The following is a 27,296-nucleotide window of genomic DNA, read 5'->3' as shown; positions in this document are numbered from 1 at the left end:
TGGCAGCTTTTAAAATTGCTGCTTCAACAGCCATGCAAAAAGCATTGTGTAGAGAATGGGACTCTGAAGATTGTGGCTTGAAGCTTTTAACTACATAGAAATAATTCTACATCAGCCACCAGGGTAGTATCTAGTTGCTAGACATCCTTCAGGGGGCAAAATGAGATGAAGGTGTCCTAGGGAAAGCTATTCCCTGGCAAGCAATTTCCGGGTTCCCCTCCAAAGCTCTTCAGGTTTTTGAATTTCTGAGAAAACAACCTCCAAGGGAAGAAGAGCCAAGAGGTTTGCAAGGATTTCCCCACAATGTTCGCACACCCCTGCTCCGTGCAGCTCAGCAGTCCGAGAAGGGGTTAATGATAGAAGCCATTGTTGTCTGTGAATTAGGTAGCCGTTTGAAATGTACATTTCAATTTTGATTGCAGTTTTTTAATTGCATTTAACAGCGTCCCTGCTGGTTCTTCATTCAGCATCTGTGCAGCCACGTTCTATTGATGGCCTGTTGTGATTTCAATGGAACATCATGGGATGTACCTGGCACGTCAGGCAGCACTGGATGGAGGTGCCTTTAGCCCAATGTACCTGGCATGGTAAGCGGCAACAAAGTGGTTAACCTGCATTCTAACGCTCGTAGTTTCAACACCTAGCAAGGTGCTCCTGTTTTGCTGAAGCTTTATGCTGACCTGGAGTCCCTTTGTTTTCCTGGTATTGTCAGCACATACTGGCCTTAAGGTACCCCTGCATCCTTCACCCTCTTGTGTTTTTCTGCCCCATGTGCAGCTTTCTATGCAGCAGGTATCTGGCATGGTTTGTTATCTTTTGGGCAGGGGGACAAGGCACTGCAGGAAACCTCAAATCTTTTCACATTTCCGTGTTTCACATTTTGAGGGCAAAAGCCAGGGGTCCCTAGCTGCTGAGCTTGTTTTACCCTGTGCTCCATGTCTAGGCATCCCACTGCTGGATACCAAACCAAAAGATACTTGTGACAAAACCCAAGCCAAAGAGATTGGGTAGCAATTCTGGGGTATTTGCGTTAGTCATCAAACACTTCCCTTTGCACAGTACTAATTTCAATCCAGCAGCCCCAGTCATGGGTAATGTTCATTTCCCAACATCTTATCCTGCTGTTGGATGAGATATCAGTAAGCCACCCGTTTCTCCCCATCCCCTTCCTACTGCTTGAACTGTGCAGCCTACTCCTACTATGCGTGCTGCTCAGCCCTTGCTGTGCACCTCTCTGCCCTTGGTGTGCTTCCATGGCTAGCCTGAAGTATTTAGAGATGAAGTATGAGACTCTCTCCATGAATGCCTTGGTGCTGCATTCAGTTTCCCACCAGGATCTCCTGGTGTTCCTCCCTCCCCGCTTTCCACCTAGAGCTTTTGCTGATCCTCTTTTTAAAAAAAAAAAAAAAAAAAAAAAAAAAGAGTAGAAAAAGAATAAAAAGGGGGCAATTACTGACACTGCTTCCAGCTCCAGCGCTTTGATTGTGTTCCAGGGATGGGAGGGTGCCGTTTGTGATACCACTGTCAGCATGTCCTTAGGGCTGGAGCTGAAAGCCTGCCCCCCTACATGTGTTTAATTATGTGGCATTTGCAGCTCCCCGTGGGAATCTATGAGGCACCTTGGAACTGCAGGGAGGTAAGTATCCATGACAGTCCATGTTTCCTGCAGTGCAGACAGTTGTGGGACGAATACATCCTGACAAAGCACTTTTCACCCAAACCTCTCGCAAAGGGCTTAGTGATCTCACCCCCATTTTACAGATGGGGCACCCAAAGCCTAGAGAAGTGAAGTGACTTGTCCACAGGGGCAGTTGGACACGGTGCAGTCTTCTCTTTGGCAAAAAGCTAGAGATACCCAAATAAGTGGGGGGAAGAAGAAAGAACAGGGAATAAACTTCCCTCTTTTGTTTGCCGCTCTCCAGTGAACATGAAAAAAACAGAGGTGCTGGGGAGAGCCGGTAGTCAAGGAGAATGCCACCTTTTCCTTTATCTTTTAAAATGTGCATGGTGGGCTAAAGATTAACAACACCTAATTCTATACATAGTTTCTAATTGCCACTTGTTGGATTTTATCAGCAATAGGGATATTTCAGTACTCAACGTCTCAGGGTCTAGCCTCTTTCCCTGCCACACATTGGGCTTGTCTACACTGGCCCCTTTTCCGGAAGGGGCATGTAAATTTCATGAGTCGTAGTAGGGAAATGCGCGGGGGATTTAAATATCCCCCGCGGCATTTAAATAAAAATGTCCGCCGCTTTTTTCCGGCTTTTAAAAAAGCCGGAAAAGAGCGTCTAGACTGGCCCCGATCCTCCGGAAAAAGTGCCCTTTTCCGGAGGCTCTTATTCCTACTTTGAAGTAAGAATAAGAGCCTCCGGAAAAGGGCGCTTTTTCCGGAGGATCGGGGCCAGTCTAGACGCTCTTTTCCGGCTTTTTTAAAAGCCGGAAAAAAGCGGCGGACATTTTTATTTAAATGCCGCGGGGGATATTTAAATCCCCCGTGCATTTCCCTACTACGACTCATGAAATTTACATGCCCCTTCCGGAAAAGGGGCCAGTGTAGACGTAGCCATTCTGTAAATGAAACGAGTAATTGGTGAGGTCTGCTTTGGAACAATTCTTTGCTTCACATGTGTTCCTTTTAAAATATAAACACTGTTTAATACAGTACTACAGTCTGAAACTCAACAGGGAAATCAAAGAGTGTCTCCTTCTGCCATAGGTTGCAAAGATAGTTACCGTCTGAGTTTGGTTCGGCATTTGCTTTGGAAAATTGGTACAATTATCTTTTTTATGGTCCTTAAACAATTCTAAAACACTGTGGTGGGATTTCATATTTCAGCTTAAGTAGTTATTTTTTCTCACTGTTTTTATGTGTTTTGACAGTCTAATTTTAACCAATTTCCTTTCTGGAGTCTTGATGGTAAATAGAGAATTAAGTTGTTCTCACTTTGTAATAAAGTAGCAAAGCTCTTAGAGCATGTTCTTCATTGTCTTCAATGCCCCTCAGACCAGAATATGACCTAGTTTGGCTTTGAGATGCTGATTTAATACATTGATTATCAGCTCTCACAAGTGTTAAGTTTCTCAGGCAATATTGCTTCTAAAGACACTGTCAGCTGCTAGTTAGTGTAGCTTTATTTTAATGCAATTCATTGTGCATAATATCACCTTAGAAGCATAACATTTCTGTTCTCTCCTCCTTTTCCATTACCTAGATCTTGGCTGTGTGGAGTGGGGGAGGGTTCTCTGTAATGTTAAGACTCCATTTTGTTTCCCTCCTTTATGCAACATCAGGATTCTTGATGAGGTTCACACCTCTGGAAACCACATGCTAAGCAGTTGCTGTTGCTGCAGGACCACTGAAACTGGGCAGGAGCCTTCCGTTGTATTTGGGTATGTCTAATACTAAGTGATGAACATACCTCTAGTCCTGATTTGTCCCAGAAAATATAAAAGGACTCTCCATTGTGTTCAATCATAAATGTCAGTAATAAGTCTCCTAATCAACAAAGAGAGTCTGCTCCATTTTTAAGTTTCTTTATTAATGGGAAAGCATCTGAAATCCATTTATGCTGATGCTGCTCACAACTTTTGTTTATTACTTTTCTCTAGAATGGAGCAAGTCTTCCATCATTGGTCCAAAAACAATGTTAGAGTTTGTGATGATCCACAGTTGTTGTTTTTCAGGAAGCAAGTTAGCATTCAGTATTTCTACAGTTGTAAAGCTTTAAGACCCTGTCCCCTTTCAAGCACAAACTATTTATTATAAAGTTGCAATGTTCACTGTTTATTTATTTGGAACGGCATGGGTGTTTTTTGTATTGGATCTATGCTGATACTTGTTTGGAAGCATCCTTGTGATTATGAGTAGTGCTATGGATTTCCGAATAATTCCTGTACTCATCTAGTGAAGAAGAATGACCGAGGCAGTCCTGGCCTAGGGCATTTGGTCCTGCCATGAGGGCAGGGAACTGGACTTGATGTCTCAAGATCCCTCCCAGTTCTAGTGTTCTATGATTCTAAGACGGTGCAGTCTCTCTCAGGGTGCATCCCTGTTAAGTAGGTGTTTGGTGTTAGTCCATTCTGGACAAATGTCTGTAATGCATTTATGAATAGGTTCTCAGCACTTCAGAAGATATAAAAGTAAAGTTAATGAACATGAGTCATCATCAGGTGGGATTGAACCTGGAATCTTAGGGACTAAAGCCATGAGCTTCTATTACATGAGCTAAAAGTCTCTGAGTGAGGCTGTAGAGCAGACTTCACTCTCCCTTCTCAATGATCTCAGTGCCTCTAGGTTACACAAAGAAAGGCCAGATCTACTCTAGCGGTGTTAAATTTAGATTAATTGAATAGTCAATGGGATTTCCATTGATTATTCAATTAACCCATAAGGATGCCTCCACCTATGAACAGTAGCAAAAGACCTACTGGGCTATTGCTACAGTTCAAAATTGGAAGCCCTGCAAAGAGCGTGGGGCTTCCTTTTGAAATGTACAGCAGCCCCAGTGGAGCTCTTGTACATTTCAAAAGCAGAAGCCCCACAGAGAGCATGGGACCAGCCGGGGACTTCCACTGGCCCCACACTCCCTGCTGCACCTGGGACCTGGAAATGTACAAGAGCCCAAGAAGGGCTCTTGTATATTTCAAAAGCAGAATCACAGCAGAAGCCGCAGGAGCGGAGACCATTTCAGTCCCCAATCACGCTGTTTCCTGCTGTGCCTCTACCTCCCCTGCCCCCTGCGGAGATGGTGCTGGGGGCAACCGGCTTTTAAACCGGCTTCTACTCACCCCTCCACCCCCCGTTGCTGCCTTTCTCTGATAGAGGCAGCAAGGCGAGGGGAAGCAATCACTCACATCACTAGTTGGCTATCCAATAAGCTTCTGCTTATCAGATGGTCAACTGGTCTCTTACATCCCTAGTCAATACTACAAATATCCACTGGCATAACTATGCCAGTCGGGTGTGGAGAGGTGTGACCTCTGTCCCAATGCAGCTGTGCCACTTAATTTTTGCTGGTATAGCGTATTATGCTTGTGGGGGGTGGAATAAGCTATATAGGTTGAATCTCTCTAATCTAGCACCCTGGGACCTGACTTGGTACCAAGCCAGAGAATTTGCTGAACCACAGGAGATCAATATTGTCTAGCAGAATTACCAACACTTCCACTGCTTACTGGGCTCTTAGAAGACATCTAGGAGTAAATTGGAGCTAAATAACAGCACAGAACACAGAGCCAGGACTGGTGGTTGTAAGCAACCTTTATGGAACTGTGGGAAACTTGGCCAAACCCATGATAAGCAAACATCCAGCTAACTGACTCATGCCAGACCATGGATGTTGCTGGAACAGAGAGTGCTGGTCTAAAGAATTTCAAACAGTCCCAGTAAAAGTGCAGTTTTGCCAATCTAAGTTGTGTCCATTTGCTAGGAGATTTTTGCTTGTACAGTATTCCGATATAACTATACTGGCAAAATGCTCTGAGACCTGGCTTGTAACAGTTCTGCTCCATGGAATTCATGACTACACCGTTGCTTCTCAATCAACAGGAATTTCTATGGTGGGGAACTTTTTAACCTCTTAGGTTGTATTGGAGTGCCTTGATTTGAAAACTGACAACTGGTTTTAAAATCTTCGACCCTGTCTGTGCTACTGCATTACTTCAGAAATCTCACTCTTTATTTTTCATGATAAAAAGTAACAGAGAGGTAGCCGTGTTAGTCTGATCATGGTAAAAAAAAAAAAAACTTTATTTTTCATGGGTCCTACTAAATAACACTGTGTGGTAGTAATTATTTAATACTTGTGATACTTATGCACAAAGACAGGTAAGGAAAACTGAAGCTCTGTAATAAGTGGGGGTTATTAAAGAGCATGCCCCATGCAAAAAAAACTAAAAATTACAGACTTAGTGAGGAAGGTCATATGTGTATTTTCAAATCTCGATAATAAGAATTAAAAATTCAACTCTCTCTCCCCCAGGTACAGTTTGCCCATTTAGGATAAATCTGAGTGGTAGCTGGGCTGGGTTGTATCTGTAAAAATAACGAGGAGTCCTGTGGCACCTTAAAGACTAACAGATTTGTGGGTAATGACGCATCTGACAAAGTGTTTTTTACCAAAGTGGGCCAAGGCACTCTCCATTGTTTTTACCATTTAGGGTACTTATTTCCATAGTTAGTATTTGTGCTGTAACACCAAAATGAATATCTCAGTTACTTCAAGTGAGGCTTCCACAGCAAGTTCCCTGATTTCATTTGATATGATTTAATCAAAAGTCTTTCCTCTGAGCAACTGCAGCAGCTCTTTGGTCTCTGCAAAGCCTAATATCAGACAAGCATTTGCAATTCAGGTGTAGAGCACATACTGTGCATACAAATTTGCGTGGATATCACTATATTCAAGTGACGCAAATTGTGAAATAAATTGGGTTTTAGTTCAGTAACCTATGAAATTTCTCATTTGTCTGGCTAGGCAAGATCTTTTATTGTGCCTCATTTCCCTTTCCACAGATCTCCTTTATGGAATAGCTTAAAATCTCTCTTTTTGGATTCGGGTGCAATGTTCCTTGTAAGCTGAGTGCTTCAGCAGCTATCCAGGAGAGATTTGAATGCTGCCCAGATGATTAGCAGAGCTTCCACAGTCGGGAGTATGTGTTTTTACCGGTGGTGCACATCTATACTCCCTTTGGTGCACAAAAAAATTCCACACACAGATGGGAAAAAATTAGAGAGAACACTGGTGGGATAGTACACATAAAACAGCAATCATACTATTAGTGAGGACAGTGTAACCAGCTGACCATTTTCTCTGCCAGAGTAATAGATACTTATATATGTATGTTGCATTTAGAGATGATCTAAGTAATGTTTTTCTCCCCTTCCCTTTCCATATGGATTGTTAACATAGAAGTTAGTCATAGTTTACATGACTAGATGATAAATGTTGGTATTTGGTGCCTGGGTGGTGGTGTTCTATTTAATAAGGAGTTCTGCAAGCAAGCCATGAAAACCAGACAAATTGGATGTGTGTTGCAACTCTCCATTGTGGCAACTCTCCATTGTGGCTAATTGCAGCATACAGAGTTTTTAAAATACTTGTCAGTATTAAATAGTGGAGATCCTGGTCTCCTAGGGCTTTCTTGCAGCTCTGACAGACAGAAATGCCACATGCGGAGGGGAGAAGAAATGAATAATTACTGTTTTGCTCAAGCTTGTATTTTATTCCTTGTCCTCCACCCTTTCCAACATCCACCCAGCGGAGATGACAGCCAGCAGAGGCCCCAGGGAAAAATGTGGGGGATGGCTTTGCACCCCAAGAAGGGTTGGGGCCTTGTGTAGTTTGTCCTCCCGCCTCTGCCCGCAGAGGCACGCAGAGCAGCACTCTGGTAGCAGTTCAAAGGGGGCCTTTGCTGCCACAGTAGCACCAGTGGCAGCCAGGTCCTCCGGGCCTCTCTTTGTACTCTTCTCCCCAATCTACAACACTTCCCCTTCCCCCCTATCAGCAGGCCTGCAATCACCCATCTCTGAGAACAGTGTTAAACTTCTGCACAGTAGAGGCTGAATTCACCAGTACGCTCTGTGCTGTCTCAGCAACAAAAGGCAGCCAGAATGTACCAGTGAATATAGCCCTAGGTTTTTAAATATAAATAAAAAGTGTGTGCATACATGCACTGGATTGGATGAACATGGATATTGAACATGGCTTGAAAATTTGACCAAGCACCTACTCGCTGTCAGATCAACATACTAACCAGATGTAAAAAATGAATCTTGTTGAAGAGTCAACTAAACGCTTTGCAGACTGTGAGCAGCAGCGGAGGTACTGAAAAAGCAGCCTCTTAGCAGAAAAGAAAAGCTTTGCACTGGCTTACTTTTGGAAGACTTTCTGTACAGCCAGAAGGACTAGAAGTTCAGCTGTTCAGTGAAAGCTTGCATAGCATAGAAGTGAATGGCACAGGCCCACTGCCCTTGCCAGGAACCCTTAGGGTTGCCAGGTGTCCGGTATTTGTGCTGTTTGTCCGGTAAAAAAAAATCAGAGAATATTGGACATGTGCAATGTCCGGTATTCGCTGATTTTTCCAGCTGTGCACTGTGGGCGGAGGGAGCGGCTGGAAGGCGGGGCCACGATCAGTGCCCCCGCCAAGCTTCTGCGCAATCACAGGCTCCCAGCGCCGATGGCGGCCCCGACTCCCAGCATGGGAGTCCCAGCTGGTAGGCGGAGCCGCAATCACCGCTCTGGGCTCTTCAGAACCCTAGCCTGGGTGGAGGGAGTGGCTGGGAGTCTGGTATTTTTTGGGAGACCATCTGGCAACCCTACTTACCATTCATCATTATCTAGGGGTAAAATGGATTTTTTCAAGCCCTTGAGATTAACAGCATCATTCAAAAAAAATTTCCACAAGATTTAATCCAGCTGGATGAGATGGGTCATACTGTGGTAAGAGGAAGCACAAATAACAAAAAACATGAACTTGTAACTAGCTGACTAAGCTTAAAAAGAGAATGCCACACCCTTTACTGCTAGCAGAATATCGCTATGTTCAAGGCTTATTTCCTTGGAGAAAGTCATTAAATGATAGACAGGACATCTGGGCTGGGAGTGGGAGAGAAGCTTGTAATACTGAGAGAACTAGTGGAAGCAGGTTTTCAAGACTATTCTGGATGGCATATGAGCAGGGAGGGAACTGTGGGTCTGTCTACACTGCACTCCGAAATAGCTTATTTCGAAATAGCACGTCTACACTACCAGGAAGCCTCAGAATTAGCCCAAGGCAGTCTTCCCTAATGTGGACGTGCTACCTCGATTTAGAGTCCCAGGAGGCACTGGGGAGTAATTAATTTGAATGGGCCTCGGGAGGAGCTATTTCAAAATAGCAGCAGTGGAGTATCCACACTGCTGCTGCTCCAAAATGGCTATTTCGAAATAAGCGTTATTCCTCGTGGAACGAGGTTTAAGAAGTCGGAATAAGCCATCCGTTATTTCAGATTTATGTCAAAATAATAGAATTCATGTATAGACGCTTGCAGTGTTATTTTGGAATAACAGTCGTTATTCCGAAATAATGCTACTCTGTAGACACACCCTGTTTGAGCAAGATGCAGACCAATGAGAAGGGGAATATTTTGGAGTATTCTGTAGATTTCTCAGCACATTGGAACCTTCAGACTTTGCCAACCCCTGATGCTTCTTTTCCTTTAGAAGTCTAAGGTTTGGTCTACACTCCATTCCTGTATTGCTTTAACTATACTGATTTGAAAACTATTGTTAAATTGGTACAGCTCCTAAGGTGGCCATAGTTAGATCCATGTAAAGATACCTATAGTAATAAGCTTTTCTGATAGAAGACACCTTTATACTGTGTGTGTGTCAGGATTGTATTGATTTGGCAACATCAATGTAATATCACAGAATTAACTGAAATAGTTAAATTTGTACAAAAATGGTGTGGAACAAGTCGAAATCACAGAAATGGTTAAAAGCATGAATACATTCTGGCAGATGCTATATATCCAAAAGAATACAGCCAGTGCTTTTATGGCCTCCAAACACCTTACTTAATTCTCCGGTCTCATTTTTCATGTTACATACAGCTGATTTTTGGAGGCCAGTCCTTATTCAAAGACTTCAATATGAACTCTCCTTGGGTAAGAGCATATTATTGAAGAGAGTGGTTTTATTCCAGATATGGGTAAAAAGTTAATTGGAATTAATTCTTGAGGTTCACCAGAGGGAGAAAAATGGAGGCTAACGTAGAAATTAATTAACCAAAGTAGAGAGAGGGTGTTGACAAACTTTTTTTAATGTTTGGTGTTTAGTAGAAATTAGTAAATGTATGCAACTATCTATACAAATCACAATTTTTTTGGGGGGGGGGAGAGAATTTACACTTCAATCTGAAGGAAGTTCATTAACACCAAGCCAGTTACCCAAAATAATTTGGCTGGGAAGGAATAGGGACTTTTTAAAATAGATGTCAGGGAAAAGCCTTCACAAAATTTGAATGCTGAAATCAGTGAAATAGAGGATTGGATTCTTTGTGTATGAAATCCAGCTAATGAAGTAGAAAAGGAATTGGAAATCCAGATAAGTGGAATCTTAATACCCCCCTGCAATGCATTTCAAAAGATGAAAATAGTGCTTGGAAAGTCAGTGGATATTTATGATGATCAAAAGTCAAAGATGCTGTCAACATTAAAAATCCACGTATACTGGGGGAGGAGGAGGAGAAAAGAGAGAATGACATGAAATAGGTAATTAATCTATTTCAACAAAAATCTTATGTACTATTACTTCATTTAAATTATTGATGAGCTTTTTAGCCATAGTAACAAGAACATTTAGCACTTTAAAGAATTTTAACAATGCTAATTAATTTGGAGCACTGATTTTTGTTGTTCTTGTCTTCAGGAGAACCAGGCGGAGGATTTGAACTGGGAGAAATTTTTAAACTCACACTTGATATGTCTAAAAGCCACCCCTACCCAATTTCTTACCTCAGCGTAATTAAATTGCTTTGCATATGGAATCAATTGCTGCATGTAATATCTTTAACCCAAAAGACACAAATCATATATTTAAAGCAATGAAAGCTGCTGTTGATGTTAAATATTTTATGTTTCAAATATACAAATAATGGTGAATCAGCTTGCTTTTTTCCCCCAACTCCCCCTTCCATTGCTTCTCTGCTGATGCCTTTGGATAAGTAGCTTCAGCATATAATGATTGTTTACACCCACACCCACACACACACGCACACCCACACACACATCCCTCTCCTTCTCCCTCCTGAGGCTTTACAATGAGAAATGTTTCTCATTGTATTTTTAGTAGGAGCCCAGCTTGCAGTTCTGGAATGCACCCAGAATTCCTTAGTCAGTGTCAAACCTAATGTTAAACAGCAGTCTTTTAACCCACTTTGTTAAACACAAGTTTGTCCAAGTGGAAGCGGTGAGTTCACAGACGTGTTCTCCTGTCTTGCAGGTGGTAAAGCGAAGGTGAGAGGAAGAGAAGTTGGAGATGGAACTGCCAAATCATGCCAAACAACTGCTACTGCAGCTGAACCAGCAACGAGCCAAAGGTTTCCTCTGTGATGTGATTATTGTGGTAGAAAATGCCCTGTTTCGTGCCCACAAGAACATCCTGGCAGCCAGCAGCATGTATTTCAAATCCCTCGTCCTGCATGACAACCTAATTAACTTAGACACGGACATGGTGAACCCCACTGTGTTCCGACAGATCTTAGACTTTATTTATACTGGGAAGCTCTTAACGACTGACCAGCCTGGTGAACAGAACTTTAATGCTCTTCTCACCGCAGCAAGCTACCTCCAACTGCACGACCTTGCAGCTCTCTGCAGGAAGAAGCTGAAGCGGAATGGGAGGTCTTTCTCTGGCAGGGCCGGTGGGCCCAGTATCGGGAGACCTCCCAGGAGTCAGAGGCTTTCTACCACTTCAGTCATCCAAACTCGTTATTCAGGGTCAACTGAGGGGATGAAGGGCTCACACTCAAAGGAGCTGCCAAAGGGAAAGGTCTCTGACGATGAGATCTTCATCAGCAGCTCTAACCAAGAGAACTCTCACTCCTTAAGCCGGGGAGCCAACAAGAACAGCAGTGGTGGTGGCAGTGCAAATGGAAGCAATGGTGACCAGGAGCTTGGCCTTGACTTGTCCAAAAAAAGCCCATCGCTCCCCATGGCAGCCTCCCAGGATGACACGCAGCTCAGCGAAAGCCAGCATGGCTCTCCCCAATCTGCCTCAGCCCCTGCAGCCAACAGTGCCTCATCTTTCGACGAGTCTGCCGCCGGAGCCCCCCACAGTGCAGCAGACAGCAGTGAACCCATGGAGATGGACATGAACGAGGAGACTCACTCCCTGGCGGAGAGTGGCCAGCGCAAGAGCCTCCGGCACGCTGCACGCAAAAAGGAGTGGATCAAGAAAGACAACGCTTTTGACCGGAATGAGGGGATCAAAGGTGGCGAGGAAAGCGAGGGGCTGCCCAATGGCATCCTGATGGGTCCCTTGTCCAAGTCGGCCGAGCGGAACCTAAGCAACGCCTATGGCCCGGAGCAGGCATTCCAGTGTAGAGAGGAGATTGAAAATGGCAAGGAGATGAGTGATGACAGTGGCCAGAGTGAGTGTGAAAGTGGTGGGCACACCAGTGCCAACTACGTTTACCGGCAGGAGGGGTTTGAGCCTGTGGCCTATGGTGACAACCTGTACGTCTGCATCCCCTGTGGCAAGGGCTTCCCTAGCTCTGAGCAGCTTAATGCCCACGTGGAGACGCACACCGAGGAAGACCTCTACATCAAGGAGGAAGGCACATATGATGATAAGGAGGAAGCTGAGGATTTGTCCAACCCTAACCAGCCCTACACTGCAGAGTCCCGGCCCTTTAAATGCTCCATATGTGAAAAGAGCTACAAGGATCCGGCCACTCTGCGGCAGCACGAGAAGACTCACTGGCTGACACGGCCCTTCCCTTGCAACATCTGCGGCAAGATGTTCACGCAGCGGGGTACCATGACACGGCACATGCGCAGCCATTTAGGGCTCAAGCCCTTTGCTTGCGAGGAATGCGGGATGCGCTTTACCCGGCAGTACCGACTGACAGAGCATATGCGTGTCCACTCAGGAGAAAAACCCTATGAATGTCAACTGTGTGGTGGGAAATTCACCCAGCAGCGCAATCTGATCAGCCACCTGCGAATGCATACCTCTCCCACATAAGCCAAAGACTCCAGAATGAGCTTCGAGCCCATCCGCAGTGATTTACCTTTCTGTAAACTTGCTGCTTAAGAAGGCAACTCCCCTCCTTTGTTCGGTCATGGGCAGCCTAAACAAATGTAGCTTTAACATTTTTTATAAAAAGACAAATGTAGGTCCACAGCGGAGCTGATGCCATTCACAAATCATTCCCCACCCCTTCCTTCCCACATCTCAGTGGTGTGGCAAGAAATGCCATTTATTTTTGTGGGTGTTGATTTGGCCACTCTTCTTTTGATCCCCACACCCAGGTAACAGGAGTGAGGCCTCCTGACTATTGGATGGTAAGTAGGAATGGAGAGAGAAATTATATTGCCCAAAGGGAGATTGGATCAAGTTGGGCTGTACCAACCCTTTATTCACCTCTTGTTGGTACTCCTGTAGAGCTTTATAGACATTGATCAAGTGTTATTTCCTGCATTAATGAAAAGTGCAAGTGGAATTTGTCATCCACTGGCTACTCTGTGAGCTTTGCCTTTTGTGCTCGTGTTACAATATTGTCACAACCAGACTCAATAAGGGCATTTCTTGCCACTCCTTTTTTTTCTTTTTTTTTTTTTTTAAGGAACCCCATTTTCCAACAGCCTAAGTGGCTACAAAGTATTGGTTTTTCTGTGCCCAGGGCAGAAGCTGTGGACTGACTGTAACAGGGTTGGCAGCCCCTTTAAATTCTATGGGAAGCTGAGATGGTGATGGGAGGTATTTATCCTTCCCTGTAAGGTGGAGTTGGTTAAAGCAGTCTACCTAGGTGTGTGCCTAGTAGTGTTTCGGATGGCAACACGTTCTTTTTCCTGTTGGGGTTTAGTCTTTAACCTTGGAATACCTAGCCACATGCCTCATTCCTCCTCTTTACCTCTGCAGCCTCACCCATGACTGAACAGGGGTGTGGATGCCCTGGGAATTTCTTTCAGTGAGCAGGGGGTCGTCTTTACTTTTCTAGTAGTTTCGTATGAATATTCTTTGCTTAGCGGTACTTGTTTTATTAAAGGAAAAACCATTGTAATGTTTATGTGAATGTTTGAACTGGAAGGTCTGAGGTTAATTCTTGGGGTGGGTGGGGTAGAGAAGGGTTTTGATGTAGGCTGGACTTGCTACAAGTTCCTTAGGTACTTTTTATTTTATTTTTTTTGGTTTTTGTTTTGTTTTGTGTGTGTGTGTGTATGTTTTTAGCTTTCCTCCCTCACTAAAGAGCGAGTCTGTGTGAACAGACCCGTTACCTTGCTACCTCTTGAATTCATGAGAACAATAAGATGGTTAGTGAAAGATTAGGCAGGTTTTTTTTTCTTTTATTGTAAGTAAATGTATAAAGTAGAAGCTAAATTAAAGTCAAGGGATTTTTTCCACCCTGTCCTTCCATCAAAAGTCAGCTAGAAAAATGTTAAAACAAAGCACGGCCAAAGACAAAAATTTATTAAGCCAGAGACCCCAGTGGATAGATGCTTAGAATGGTTCACTCAGCAAACTCTTGGCTTCTTGAAGTCACTTTTAGGTAAAAGGAAGGAAACTTCTTAGAGCTTCTGGGCCCTTTCCAGTTTTGTTTATTGAACCTGGATGCTATGGAAAAAAGGCCCCTTCATCCTCCATTCTCCCAGCACATCTGGGTCAATGTGTAATCACCTGGCAGGACAGAGGGTGAGGGGAATAGCAGCCTATAACTTACTAGAATCCAGAGTGCAATAAGATGGGGAGGAAGGGGGAAAAAAACCAAAGTGTTTCATATCCTCCCTTTCAGAAAATTTCTCTCTCTCACACACACACAGACACACACACACAATGAAAAAAAGCAACAAAATCTTTTTGTAACATCTGCCTAAGACATCACAGCCAACAGCTGCTATTGGTTTAGGAGAAAAAAGAATTTAGCCTGCCAATTCTTGGCCCCTTGACTTTGTTGGCATGCCCTTGTGGAAAGCTATGACTTATTTCAAGCCTCCCATGACTGGTGGAGTGTGGTGGTAAAAATTCACAGCCAGTAGAATCATCTTCTGAGCTGAGTAAGGTTTACACACTCCCCAACCATCCTGGCTCAAAACCATTGTCCTTTTTATTCCTAGGGTTCACTGAACCCTGCATGTCGTCTTCAAAAAAAAAAAAAAAAAAACCTTTTTATGTTTAGACCAAAAAAAAAAAAAGAAAAAAGACAAGTGAGCATGTTCAGTTAAAACAAAATAATATAAAGCTTCATTGTCACTCGGGTTTTTCTGTTAAGATAGATCAGTCCATAAGTTGTTTCTGGGGTCATTTGAATGAACTGAGGACACTGGAATCCAGGCTCCATGTAATAGACAAAACCAAACCTTGCTGAGCCTTGGCCTGGTATCATGTTCCACCGAACACTCTTGCCCCCCTCCCCCACCTTTGACCTCCCCATCTCTTCTCACACAACCCTGGTTATTCTAGTGCCATTGTTTTGTTACCCTAGACTGTCAATGTGAGTCAAGGGGCACCAGTAGGAGGAATGTATCTCTTGATTAGTGTGCTGGGTTTCAGTGTCTTTAGCATTTCCATTAAAAAAAAAAAAATCTTCCTCTGAGACCTTGCCAAACCCTGCTGAGACTGTCCCTTGAAACATTTGAATAGTGAAGGCCTCATCTATCCACCTTCTCCTCAGAGAAGGCTTGAGCTGGGCCAAGGAACACCAGTTCTACATTAGCATCTAGGATTTTTTTTTTAATTCCTCCTCTTCCACTTTTCCCCCACCATCTAAAAGCCCTAAGTGGAAATGAATCCCGCATTGGTTTAGAGTGCAGACCAAGAAGAATATTCATTGCTACTGGCTGGCTAAGAAACCACCAGTCCAGAGTTTCAAAATGATTTTTCAGCTCTTTTGTACAGGAACACACAGCTGTGGATGGGATTTGCTCCTTGCATTGTTGGGCTTTGTTTGTTTGTTGTGGTGCTGCAGTTTGCTGAGCTGCATCTGTCACACACTCCCAACTCTCTAATGTGCTAGTGGGGACTGGCCAGGCTCTAAATTCGTAGTGCAAAGCTGGCAGTGGGGACAAGGTGTGTGTGTGCATGTATGCGTGTGTGGGCAGAATCCAGCTTTAGGAAACTAGCTCAAGCAACGACTTACTGAGCCAAAACATGGAGTAGCCCAGCCATGCAGAGAGTACGAAGAGCTAGGCATTGTTATTGAGCAGATACCCCACTCCCTCTTGTTTGATTAGACTTACAGGCATGTGTGGTAGGTGTTTTTGTCGTTCCCCCCCCCCCCCCCCCCCGTCCGGCCCTGGTTTGTTTCTTAAACCTTGAGAATCATTTTGAAGTTTCAGGACCCAATGCTATATTTTTTTTCAAAGAAGAAACTCCTTTTTTAATTTTATTTTTCTCCCCTCAGCACTTAAACAATACGACATAAAGTCTGTGTACAGCAAGAGTATTGTACAAAAGGAAATTTTCTTTTTCAAGTAGATGTGTAGAGGTGTGTTCCATAGACTGAATAGAAACAACATTTTCCAAATTGTGACAGTAATAATGGTGAATAACTAATAATACTCAAAACTTCAGGGACTGTTTGAGGCCTGCTTGGAGGCCTAGACACTCAACTGCATTTATACGACATAGTATTGTATCAAACATGTTTCTGTATTTTAATGAGAAAGCAAAACACTAGTTTCATATTTAAGATTTTAAGAGTTTTAGGGTTGGGGGGAGGGAGTTACATTTTTAAATTTTTTTTTATTTTGTTTTTTGTTTTTTTTAAAGATACACAAAGAGCCTCAAGAGGAATAAAACAATTTAAAAACAAAATAATAGAGGCCAGGCAGCTTAAATATATGCGTTAGTCACTTAGTTCCAGAATGTTTTCGGAGTAACAGGATAAAATAGCAGAAGTTGTATAAAAATAAAAAGAGCTCATACCCAAATTCACAAAACTATTTTTTAAACCAAAGCACATTTGAATGAGTATGGAACCTCACTTGGCTCAGAAAAATACTAATATATTTATCTCATTGTTTACATAAACTTTTACAGTTTCAGACCTCAACAGATCTAGGGGCCAGTCAAAATTAATCTTTGCTTTTTCCATTGGTTTGTCTTTGAAGGCTATGGCAACATTTCTTAAACTAGTAGCATGCAAAAAAAGAGTAATTTATTAAACAAACTGCATTCCAACACTATTTAGGTTTTGGGAGATGTAATTAGGGAAATGGTTTTGTTTTTTTTAATTTTTTTGTCCTCAGAGCCCATAAGAGATACTACATCAGCAGGTTTATGTTCAGCATGGAATCTTTGTTGAGAGGGTGGTTTCTAATGCTTCTGACGTTCCATTGCAAAAAGTAAATTCCAGAGTCTATCATCAACAATTAGGGTAGAATAGGCCTTGGTCTGTGCCAATGGGAAATGGGTGTAGAAAGAAGTGATCAGTTATTAGTCCTAAATAGCCTGACTCTTCTCTGAGGGTCTGGCTGTGTTACCAGCAGATTGGGGAGAAATGAGAGAGACCCTAGAAAAGAGAAGCTAAAGCTGCTCTATCCAGTACGTTTCCCTAACATGGCCACAAAAACTGGGCTAATCTCACATTCTATCTCCTTATTGGGAGCTGCCAAAAAAAAAAAAAAAAAAAAAGCCAAGCCCTGCGCCGGGGGATAGCTAGCAGAAGCCACAAAGACTATAGGAGACACCAAAGAGCTCTTGCCACACAGCAGCTTCTGTGAGTCCTTGTTGCTGTGGAAAAGAAGGGAAAGTGAAACTTTCAACTGGCCCTCTGCACTGAATAAAAACTATTGCAGAGACCACAGAATTCCCTGTTGGAATGAAGAGGCCAACTGGGTAGATTTAATGGTCTGGACTGAGGGCAGCAGTATATTGTACATATAGTGTTCTTCCGACATTCAGTATAGTTCAGAAGCATGAGCCAAACTGGACTGTTTTAGCCTTCTGTGAACTAAGATAGCTCTACTAATTCACTCCAAACCTTTATATCTTGTGTAGAAAAGCCCAGTCAAGACCCTTATGGAAACATATGTTTGAGTTGCATGTTAGAATAGTCTAAAGATTGCCAGTGATGATGGGTTGTTAAAATACCGCTGAAGCCAAAAAAGAAAAAAAAAGAAAAAAAAAAGAAAGCTGAAAAGGCTTCCCACCCATAATCTTGATTCTCTCTCTTTTTAGTTTATAAAATTTGACACCAGTGCCACCTCAGACATCTGAGGTAGGCTGATGGAAAATGAAATATTAATTTTGCCTGGTCTTAATATCTAACAAAGATGGTGCAAACACTATTTGACAGTGTTGTTTTTTGTATCAATATGTATGTGCAGTAATGAATGTATTTATTTCTCAGATTCTGTATGCACAGTTTTGCAATGAAATTCAGAACAGTTGCAAACACAAAGATGTGTCCACAGGGTCTTCTCTACAGGATTTCAAAAAGAAAAAAAAAGAAAAAAAAAAGAAAATATATTAAAAATAATCTCAGAGACTGTCAGCATAGCCATAAACCATAACCTGTGAAGACAATACAAAGACTGGACTTTTGTAGCTTTGCATAGAAGAGGAATTTATGGTTTGGTGTATTTAAATGTTTCCAATTATGTCACTCTTACAATTCCTGTCTTTATTATTGTTTCCCTCTCTCTTGTATGTGGAAAGCATTGTTTTCAAACAGTGCAGGTTCAATGTCTGAGTTAGCAGTATTTTACCATGTTGCTTCAGTTCTGAAATGCAGGAGTGTGGGGCTTGGCAAGGAATCATCCAAGTCATCTGGTAAAGCAAAACCTATGATTTTTGAGATGATAGCTGGCAAAATGTGGAGAGAGGTAAATGTAGATGGAAAAAGGATGGTCTGGCACTGCTGATTGGAACTGCTGACTGATCATTGCATTCCCCTGCCTCTCCAGACTGCTTTTATACCACCTCAATACTTGCTGGATAAGCATTGAGGATCTTCAAGGTGGGGAATTGGTGCCCAAGATAACTGGAAGAAGTCTAATCACCAGCTGTAGCCAAAGAGAATCCTGGCATTGTGATATGATTTGCAGTTTAAATTGATGCACTGAATTCACTGTATCTGTGTGGAGTCCAGGATCTATATAAAACATAGGGCTTTCATCAGTTCAGTCACACAGCTAACAATCAGGTAAATGGATGCTTATTGGAGGTTAGACTGTCATAGCTTTGGTTTTAAACAAAAAGAAGCCCTTCCCATCAACAGAGCTGGGATTAATACAAAAGGAATGTTTGGTATGATGATGGAGGTAGACGTCAAACCTAGAATAGGTCCACAGCAAACACAGTGCATGCAAATAAACCCTTGATGAGGCAAGAGAAGGACTTCTACAAAGGAGCTTTGGGATAGTGAAATTTAACTTTTAATAGTAAATATTTACTAATGATTTATTTAAATGGAATAGTTTCAATAAAATAACAAAAGTCTTCATTCTCACAAACCTCTTCCCCTTTACAGACTCAGTCTCGATCCATCGCTATTCCTGTTCTTGAGAAACACAATTTCAAAATCCTGTTCACTTAGTTAACTAGCTTGTCACAGAACTCCTTGTTTTCAAGACTCTCTAGGAGCAGGATAGGTAGGCTGTGTTGGATGTCCAGGCACTTCCTTTTCCAGCATTCCCTTGTTATTGATCAGGGAGAGAAATTGTATTTTTCTCACCGGTTTCTGGAATTGCCCTGTGAAACTAGCTGGAATTGCATCTTTCCTTTTGAAAGAAGACAGTGCCCAGAGCTCACTGAGATCTTTCATTGGGTATTTCCAACCCAAGTAGAACTTTGAGAGGGACCTATGTGACAGGAGCAATCCCGAGTCCTGTGTCCCATGCAGACCTGCTGTTGTCATAATTTTCCTTACTGTAACTTGCCATTCTCGTAGATGCTTGGCCATGAACTCAGAGCAGGAAGTGGTTTTGTTAGATTAACTCCATCCCACTTCTGCCACATCCTTAGGCACCAGTTCCCTTGTCCTATTTTTTCCCCCCTTGAGTATTTGTCACACATTTTGTAGCCCAGTATTAACCATGTGGGAGATTGGAGGAGCTGATGCTTATTGCATGTTCACTACAAGATAGCATGGGGAAGGTTTAGAACAGGGCACCACATCCTGCTACGTGTGTTGATGGCATTGGGGGAACTTTATAGGTTTTGCTTTTACCAAATTGCTGAATGTTTTTTAAATCTCATTATTCACAAATAGCTGATCAAAGCACCCAGGATTACTGTTCCTATATAACTTCTCAAACAGCTTGGATTGACTGAGAACATCTTTCCCAATGGGAGAGAGGAGGGATTTTAAACAAAACAAGAAAAGGGAGGTTGCATTATCTCCTTTTTAAGCCTTAACTATGTCAGTCCAAGAGACCTGGATGTTTCCTGAGGAGGTATTGACACTCCTGCAATGTTCTGTTCATGTCCTTCAAGAGCTTGAATTCAGGTCAGAGTCACATACTATTGTGGCTCCAACACAAGTGTCATATAAAAAGATACAGAAACTATAATATGATCTCAGCATTCAGAAATTTGCAGTCTTAATGTACAGTGATAAGAAACTGTTATTTTATGAACTTTTCATTAAAAGCTTGATTGGAAAATTAAAATTTGTTTGGACTTGACTTTTTCCCCTAGTATAGCTTATATCTGTGCACACCTATCCCAGGGTAATACCAATTATGTTTAAATACAGGGCTTTTTGCCCTGCCGCAAGAAGTAAAATGCTCAACTGTGGTGTCCCCACTGCAGCTGCATAGCGCATGTATGTGTGTATGTGTAGATGCCCATGCCATGCTCATTTAATGTACAGGAAAAGATTTAATTGCACTAGTAAGGGCTAGACACAGGTTAAGTGTGGGAAAGCCTGTGCATGTTTATCATACCCCATAGCCACTATAAAAGCACCTTGGTCCTGACCTTTCCTGCAAGTGCCCTGAGCAAAGCAGGGTAGAATTGTCTGCTATGAATAAAGGTGAGACGCTCAAACTTCTTTTCATTGGTGTCCTAACAGAAATTTGAAAACTTGATCTGCAAAGAGATTTGTACACAGGCCTATTGCTGCAGCACTATCTTTGCAAATTATTTTCGCAGTAAATCTAATGGTCCAGATACACACTAAGGTACATGCTGTCTAGCACAAGCCACTCCTAGTGGAATTCCAGGTCCAAAGTCTCAGTTACCCAAGAGTATACCCATGTGAATCTGGAGTAAATCCTAATTTACCTTTGGGTAAATTAGGATTTACTCCAGATTCACATGGGTGCAACTAGTGACAAAACTTGGGCTATATTTTATTTTAATTTCCACTGACAAGCATTGAAAGCCAAAGGTATTTTGTTAATAATCTTTCTGTAACATTAACTATGATTTTAGTAAGAAATGAGAGCTCTTTCTGAACTGTATCTCCTGTTTGCCATGGAGGAGGATGGTTTTGTTGCTGACTGCTTTCTTTTATTAACTGGACTGATCTGGTTACTTTCACCAACACAATAAGACCCAAACTCAACATTTAGTGATGGCTTCCTATGTCACACTGCCTAGCACAACATAATTTTGCTTATACTCCCACTGGAGCATGCGGAGATGCACATAGTAACACTTGCTTTGAATGAGTATATTTCATCTTTTAACACAATGCTGACTATATTTTAAAGTGGCTGACTGAAAGAGCTTCAAGTTCAGTCAGTTTTCTGGCAGGCTGCACAGTCAGCGGTACTAGTAAGAAAACCATTTTTATTTGTCCTTGGAGATGTTTTCCCAAGCAAGGTTAAAGAGAAGGACAAAAATGAGCAGGAAAACAGATGAAGAGTTGCAGAAAAAACAGCTGTTTTTCTGCAGTTCAGATGTGGTAATAATGAACCCCTACTCTTCTACCCTGTAGATCTTCTATTTGTTGGTGGATCCTCCTGTTTGAAAGTTCACTCCTCTGTGGTATGAGCAGTTTGCAGCAGAGCTCATAGTTGCATGCTCTGCTTTACTTTTTTGCAGTGGTGAGTTCCTTTTAATCCCATAAAATCCTATAAATACAATACAAAACTGCATGCATAGGCTACAGCCCTGAAATTCCACTGATATCCTCACTTTATATCCATGGGTATCCATATCTGCAGATGTGAATGCGAATATCTGTGGCTCATTTTTAGAGATGTGAATGCACATACAAATTCTGTATCTAGAACCCTGAAAAATCAATGGATATCCATTTTATATCCCATGGTAGCCACATCCATGGCTAGGTACAACTGCCTATGGAGTGAAAAACTGTAGCACACAGCAGCTTTACACTCCAGTTCAGGACACAAAGAATACCCTCGCTGTTTGAACTGCATATAGGAATGTACCCTCCGTCCCTCAGTACCACAGCTCTATTTTTATTTCTTCATTCCCCCCCTTCATCATCATCTACTTTCATCTACCCTCCTCATCTTAAAGTAAAACAGTAGAGCTCGTCAAATGTTACGACTAACCATTCCTCCATTGGAAAATGCTCCATCAAAAATCAATGCTTTCTGCAGGCAGGTGGTTGATTTTTCACAGTTTTCTTTTGAGGAAATGACAAATTTTATTGAAATCATCTACATTGTCTTAGTCCAAATGGAACACTTCATTTTGCAGGCCTTGCATCAACATTTTTTGTACTCTGTTACAAATGAAAATAGAAAATGTAAAAATCAAAATTGGAACAAAACATTTCAATTTTACCAGAATCAAACTGAGGTTCCTGAATGAAATTTTTCAAAATTTTTGTTTCAAGGGATATTTCAGAGGGTTTGTTTTGTTTTGTTTTGTTTGTTTGTTTTTGGTTTTGCTCTCATTCTAATCTTCAGGGTTTAACAAACCATGGTGAAAACTACTCGCCAGCCCCACACTGCGCATGTGCAAGACCCGCACTGCACATGCGCGAACCACCGGTGAATGGGGCGACGGGCTGAAATCTACTTGCCACGGGCGAGCAGATAAGTGCATTTGTCGAGCCCTGCTAATCTTGCATTCAAGAGACACTTAAGGAATTTCCTGTAGAATGGAAGTTCCAATTTTTTTTAAACCAGCACAAATAAAATATATAATTTTTCTAGAATTACCTGTATCTTGTAAGGCTTTATCTATACTGTTCGAGACACACTGCACTGGTTTAAACTAAAATTTAATTTAAATGGTGCACTCCCCTAATGTCAGTGCCTTTAAAGTGGTGTAACCCTGTGACACAATTTAAGCAAATACTTAAGTGCACACACAATAGGTCCATGTTGATTTTAACTAAACAGATTTTAAAATCAATCTCAGCTATTGCAATCTTTTTGGCTTTGATAGGAATTAAGTAGTTTGCAAAGCTAAACAAAGAAATCATGTGCTTTCTCGATAAAATCCCTATTCTCCCTCAACCCTCTCCCCTCCTGCTTGTGTTTTGTCTGTGCAATAAAAGTTGAGCCCTGCTCAGGTATAAAATTTATATCTGCATCCCTATCCACAAAAATGAGCCGTGGATATCTGCATCTATATCCATGGATATAAAATAGAGATCAGTGGATTTACAGGGTTCTAGGTACAAAATGTGAATCTGCAGCCATATCTGTAAAAATGAGTTGTGGATATCCACATCCATATCTGCAGATGCAGATACGCATGGATATAAAGCAGGTATCTGCAGATTTGCAGGACTCTAAGTATAAGCTCTTTGAAATGTGGTTTGTGTCTTGGCTGTAATGCACCTAGTACATCTGGGATAGTGTACAAGTGAAGATATAGCAATTTCAGGTTTTTTCCACTTAGGGCTTAGTATCAGTTATTACCATTATCCTTCACCTTGCACTGTATAATGTTCCTCATAGTTGCTTGAACACAGTCAGTTTGTTTTCACCCCATTTCTGCTAATTTCCACATGAGTGCTACTCAGGCTCTTTCTCTCTCACACCGCCAATTGGCATCCTCTATTTACGTCTAGTTGTGTAGTGGGATTTTTGTTTTAAGAATAACATCTCTTTCCTCCTGTGCTGTTGCAGTTCTGCTAATTCTTCTGTATCTCAAGACTACAGCCCAGACACACAATATTTCCTTTTCCACAAAACGTTTTCCTTCAGGTCCAGCTGAGTTCTAGCATCATTGCCCCATCATCTGTTCTGTAAAAGATAAACCACTTTTATATCCATCTTTAGCTTACTACCCTTTTCTCATCCACTTCCTGATGACTGTCAGATACCTCAGTTTGCTTCTGTTTATGCTATAGCTTCTCATTGTTAACTTCTTTAAGATTGTGTTTCCATTATAAACCTAGTTTCCCAAGAGCACTTCCACAGTGTTGTTTGTGGCACTAAGGAAGATACCTGAATTTACCATTTTAAGCAATATTTTTTGGTTCCCCATTGCTCCCTAGTAGAACACTTCCTTATATCTTCTTTCCTTGATTCTACCTCTTCAGTGATCCGTACTCCTTTCTACTATTATGCTTCACCTTTCCACGTGTAATTCTTCTTTTTCAGGGTGGCCTGGATTTGATCTCTTCTTATGTCCAGACTTCACTTGGTTAGAACTGTGCGTAACTCGTTATAAGTACACATAATTTTAGTAATTGCAGTGCACCTAAACTCAGTGCAGTAAAGCAAAACCTATTCATCTTGCTGCTTTCTTTTGGTCCTGATATTGTCTCCAGATGCTAGGAAGAGAGGCCAGCCTTGTAAGTAAAATTCGTAACAGCTAGAGAAGGAGTTGGTAGGTGGTCTCTGTCATTCCTTTGCTTTCATGCCTCTAGTCTTCATTTCCTGCTTGGCTGCAGAAAAGCGTGTAAGGTGGGTGTTGGAAGGAGAAGTATCTGGGCTCTTCCAGAACTCCACAATGGGGTTTTGACAAAAGGATACTATACCATGGAAATCCCACCACCACCGTCTCTCTCTCTGTCTCTCTCTCTGGCTTGCTAACTTGCTCTTTCTTATAAAGAGGAATTAACTCTCCCCCATCAGCTTCAAACTCAACTTAATGTTAACCAACAGATCATCTTATGAAATAAACCTCAGCCGTGGTACAAAAAAAGAAATCCCCGAGCTCAACTCCGGGAAAGTAATTAAGGCTTTTCATTAATTTAGTAAAAGTAAACCCCAGCTCCTGCCCCTTCTGTTAAAAGGGGGAAGGAGGATGGCAGGCTATAACTGCCCATCATTCCTGCCTCTGTAAAGAGGGAGAGTTCCAGGCAGGTGCTGGCAAAGCATGCACGATGGGGTGCACTTTTATGGTGTTCCCAAAATGTTCACTTTACTCCCCTGCCAGTATATAGCAGCTTTGGGAAACCTAGGCTAGTGAATGAGCTGCTAGTGAGGTCTTCAATATCTGAGATATAGGTGAGAGGATTATTCTGGGAGGGGTGGGTGAGATTCTGTGGCCTGCACTGTGCAGAGGGTCAGACTAGATGATCATAATGGTCCCTTCTGACCTTAAAGTCTAGGAGTGGCCCCCTCCTTCATGTCAGCAGGCCACAAGATTGTTGTGAACCAAGATGCAGTTTTGCTAATTACACTTGTGTATCTGGAATTTGTGGGGTGTGCTGTGGAAGCATAGCAGCACTTTGAATGGCTGCAGAGGGAACACATGGCTCTCACAGCCAATGTTATGTAGAATCAGTGCACACCTCACTTCATGTGCGTGTCACTTTTGTAATACTGGTAGGGGAAAAAAAACTACCCGGACAAAAACCAGCAGAATCTAGCAACCTTGCTTGTGGACAACAGTAAACAAAATGTTTTGTGGGCCACAGGTTGCCCACCATTTGTGTATAGGCTATGGATGTCGACCCAGGAGTGTGGTCATACTGCCCAAGTTTTTGCTCGCCACTGAAGATGAGGCAGCTATCCTGCCTTACAATTGCATGGACCCTTCCTCTGCACTGCCCTAGTGATTATGTGTGCTACCATAGCACGACTAATTATTCAAATAGCAGAGAGGTATTGGCTGGATAGATCTAGCTGTGGGGCGGTGGAGAGGTCTGAGCTCTGCAGAAGAGAATAAATGTGTATCAAATCTGAGCTGCCCTGTGGCTGAGCAAGTGGCTAAAATTCAGAAAATAAAATACTGGTTTCTATTAGTATGGCTACCTAAGGTTCCTCATTTGCTCTTGCTGTTTCCCTGACTGACAACAGCCAGCAGTGAACTCCAGCAGTTCCCCATACCCCACTAGCAACAAAAGACAAACCAGGAGGGTTGCACAACCAGAGCCTGAACTATATTTTCCAGGGCTTAGCTGGCATAGCCCCTCCTTTTTCCAGCACAGCTGTTTTCCATCTATGCTCAGGAAATGTGCGCTGTTTTTTATTCCCAGGGCTGGCATTACAAAGCAATCATGGCCAAGCTGTCTGGGTGGAATGTGCCACAGGGTAACTCTGGATTATTAAAGCAAACACAATGGAAAGATACAGGTCCAGGTGAGGCAGGGTCAATGAACAGACACTCAGATGAGGTGACCGCAGGCAGGATCTTTTTTCTTGGGTGTGGTATCCAGTCACCCTCTTTCCCCACTGTTCTCTTTCCCATATTGATACAGCTCCTTTCTTTTTTACCAGATAATAGGAACATACCATTAAGGCTGAGAGGTTTAAGAAGGCATGTTTGTTGTCAGCTGACCCTGTGTTTAAGTCAGACATAAGGCAAGGCAGCGGACCACCAGTTGTGTGTGTTCAAAGTGGCTCTGCTGGGTGGAGAGTTTGGTAAACTGCAATATTACCAATTTTCCCTGTATGTTGTGTGCATGCTCAGGAGAGATTGAAATGCCACCCAACTGATTAGTGCCCACAGCTATGTTTTTTGTTTATGTTGGTGGTGCACTTAAAAATTTATTTTGCACCTGTATGGAAAAGATTAGTGGGAACATTGAACGTTATCCTTGCCTATCTTATTTAACTTACCATGTTACTGGAGCCAGTTGTCACATACTGCCTATCCTTATGGTTAAACAGCCATTACCACTAGCAAGTTCACACCAAAGTAGAGCATGCTGGGACAGAGGAATGGGCATCATAGCACCAGAGAAGACGAGATGGAACAGGACTTGTTTGCCCAGAGAATCCTGCTGTGTTCCCTGGCTGCTTCCCCCAAAGCTCTGGTAATTAGCCTGCTCTCTCGTTGCACCAACCTGGAAATGAGCTAGTTTCCTTAAGGGATAAGGCAACAATATTAATATTATATATAATAACTAAAAAGAATAGATGTGCATCAGGGCACAGAATTACAGCTGCTAAGGGAGCTGTACCATGAATTTCCTGACTCCTGTGTGTGTAAAATGTCAGTTTCTGTTTGCATTTGAATACAGATGTGTTATGATAAATGGACTGCAGCAAGGATTTGCGCTGGAGCAGACTTTTAGCAATGGAAATTCTCCTTCATCCTAAGGAAGGGACCATGTAAACAACCATGCCGCAGCCTCCAGAAGGCTCATCTCATTTGTAACCCCGCATCACAGGGCCAGAGGCAGATGCTTGTAAAACAAAGCAGCTGGGCACAGTGATAGTCTCTCTGCCTCCTGCAGTTGCCGTCCATCAGTGGTTGGGGGGCAGGGGCAGAGAAGCTGAGGCCCATCCTTTTCCAATTTTGGCTATCAAATTA

The 27,296-nt window shown here is 42.4% G+C and overlaps 1 protein-coding gene across 20 annotated transcripts in view; it reads left to right on the top strand.

The window, feature by feature from the left end:
- HIC2 (HIC ZBTB transcriptional repressor 2) overlaps window positions 1–17,941 on the top strand; it is a 135,850-nt gene extending 117,909 nt beyond the window's left edge. For 16 of the 20 annotated variants that reach the window (XM_075898268.1, XM_075898249.1, XM_075898255.1 and 13 more), the window contains 2 exons: window positions 444–587; window positions 10,986–17,941. In XM_075898268.1, coding sequence (XP_075754383.1) covers window positions 11,022–12,731 — 1,710 coding nt within the window. In that variant the 5' untranslated portion in view covers window positions 444–587; window positions 10,986–11,021 and the 3' untranslated portion in view covers window positions 12,732–17,941. The remainder of the gene's footprint in view (window positions 1–443; window positions 588–10,985) is intronic. The other 4 variants (XM_075898269.1, XM_075898266.1, XM_075898267.1 and 1 more) reach the window with 1 other exon arrangement.
- Window positions 17,942–27,296: the final 9,355 nt, after the last annotated feature.

This window comes from Pelodiscus sinensis, chromosome 15 (assembly GCF_049634645.1).
Source record: "Pelodiscus sinensis isolate JC-2024 chromosome 15, ASM4963464v1, whole genome shotgun sequence".
NCBI lineage: Eukaryota > Metazoa > Chordata > Testudines > Trionychidae > Pelodiscus > Pelodiscus sinensis.
Note: the sequence above shows the minus strand (reverse complement) of the source record. Positions and strands in the feature narration are given on the sequence as shown.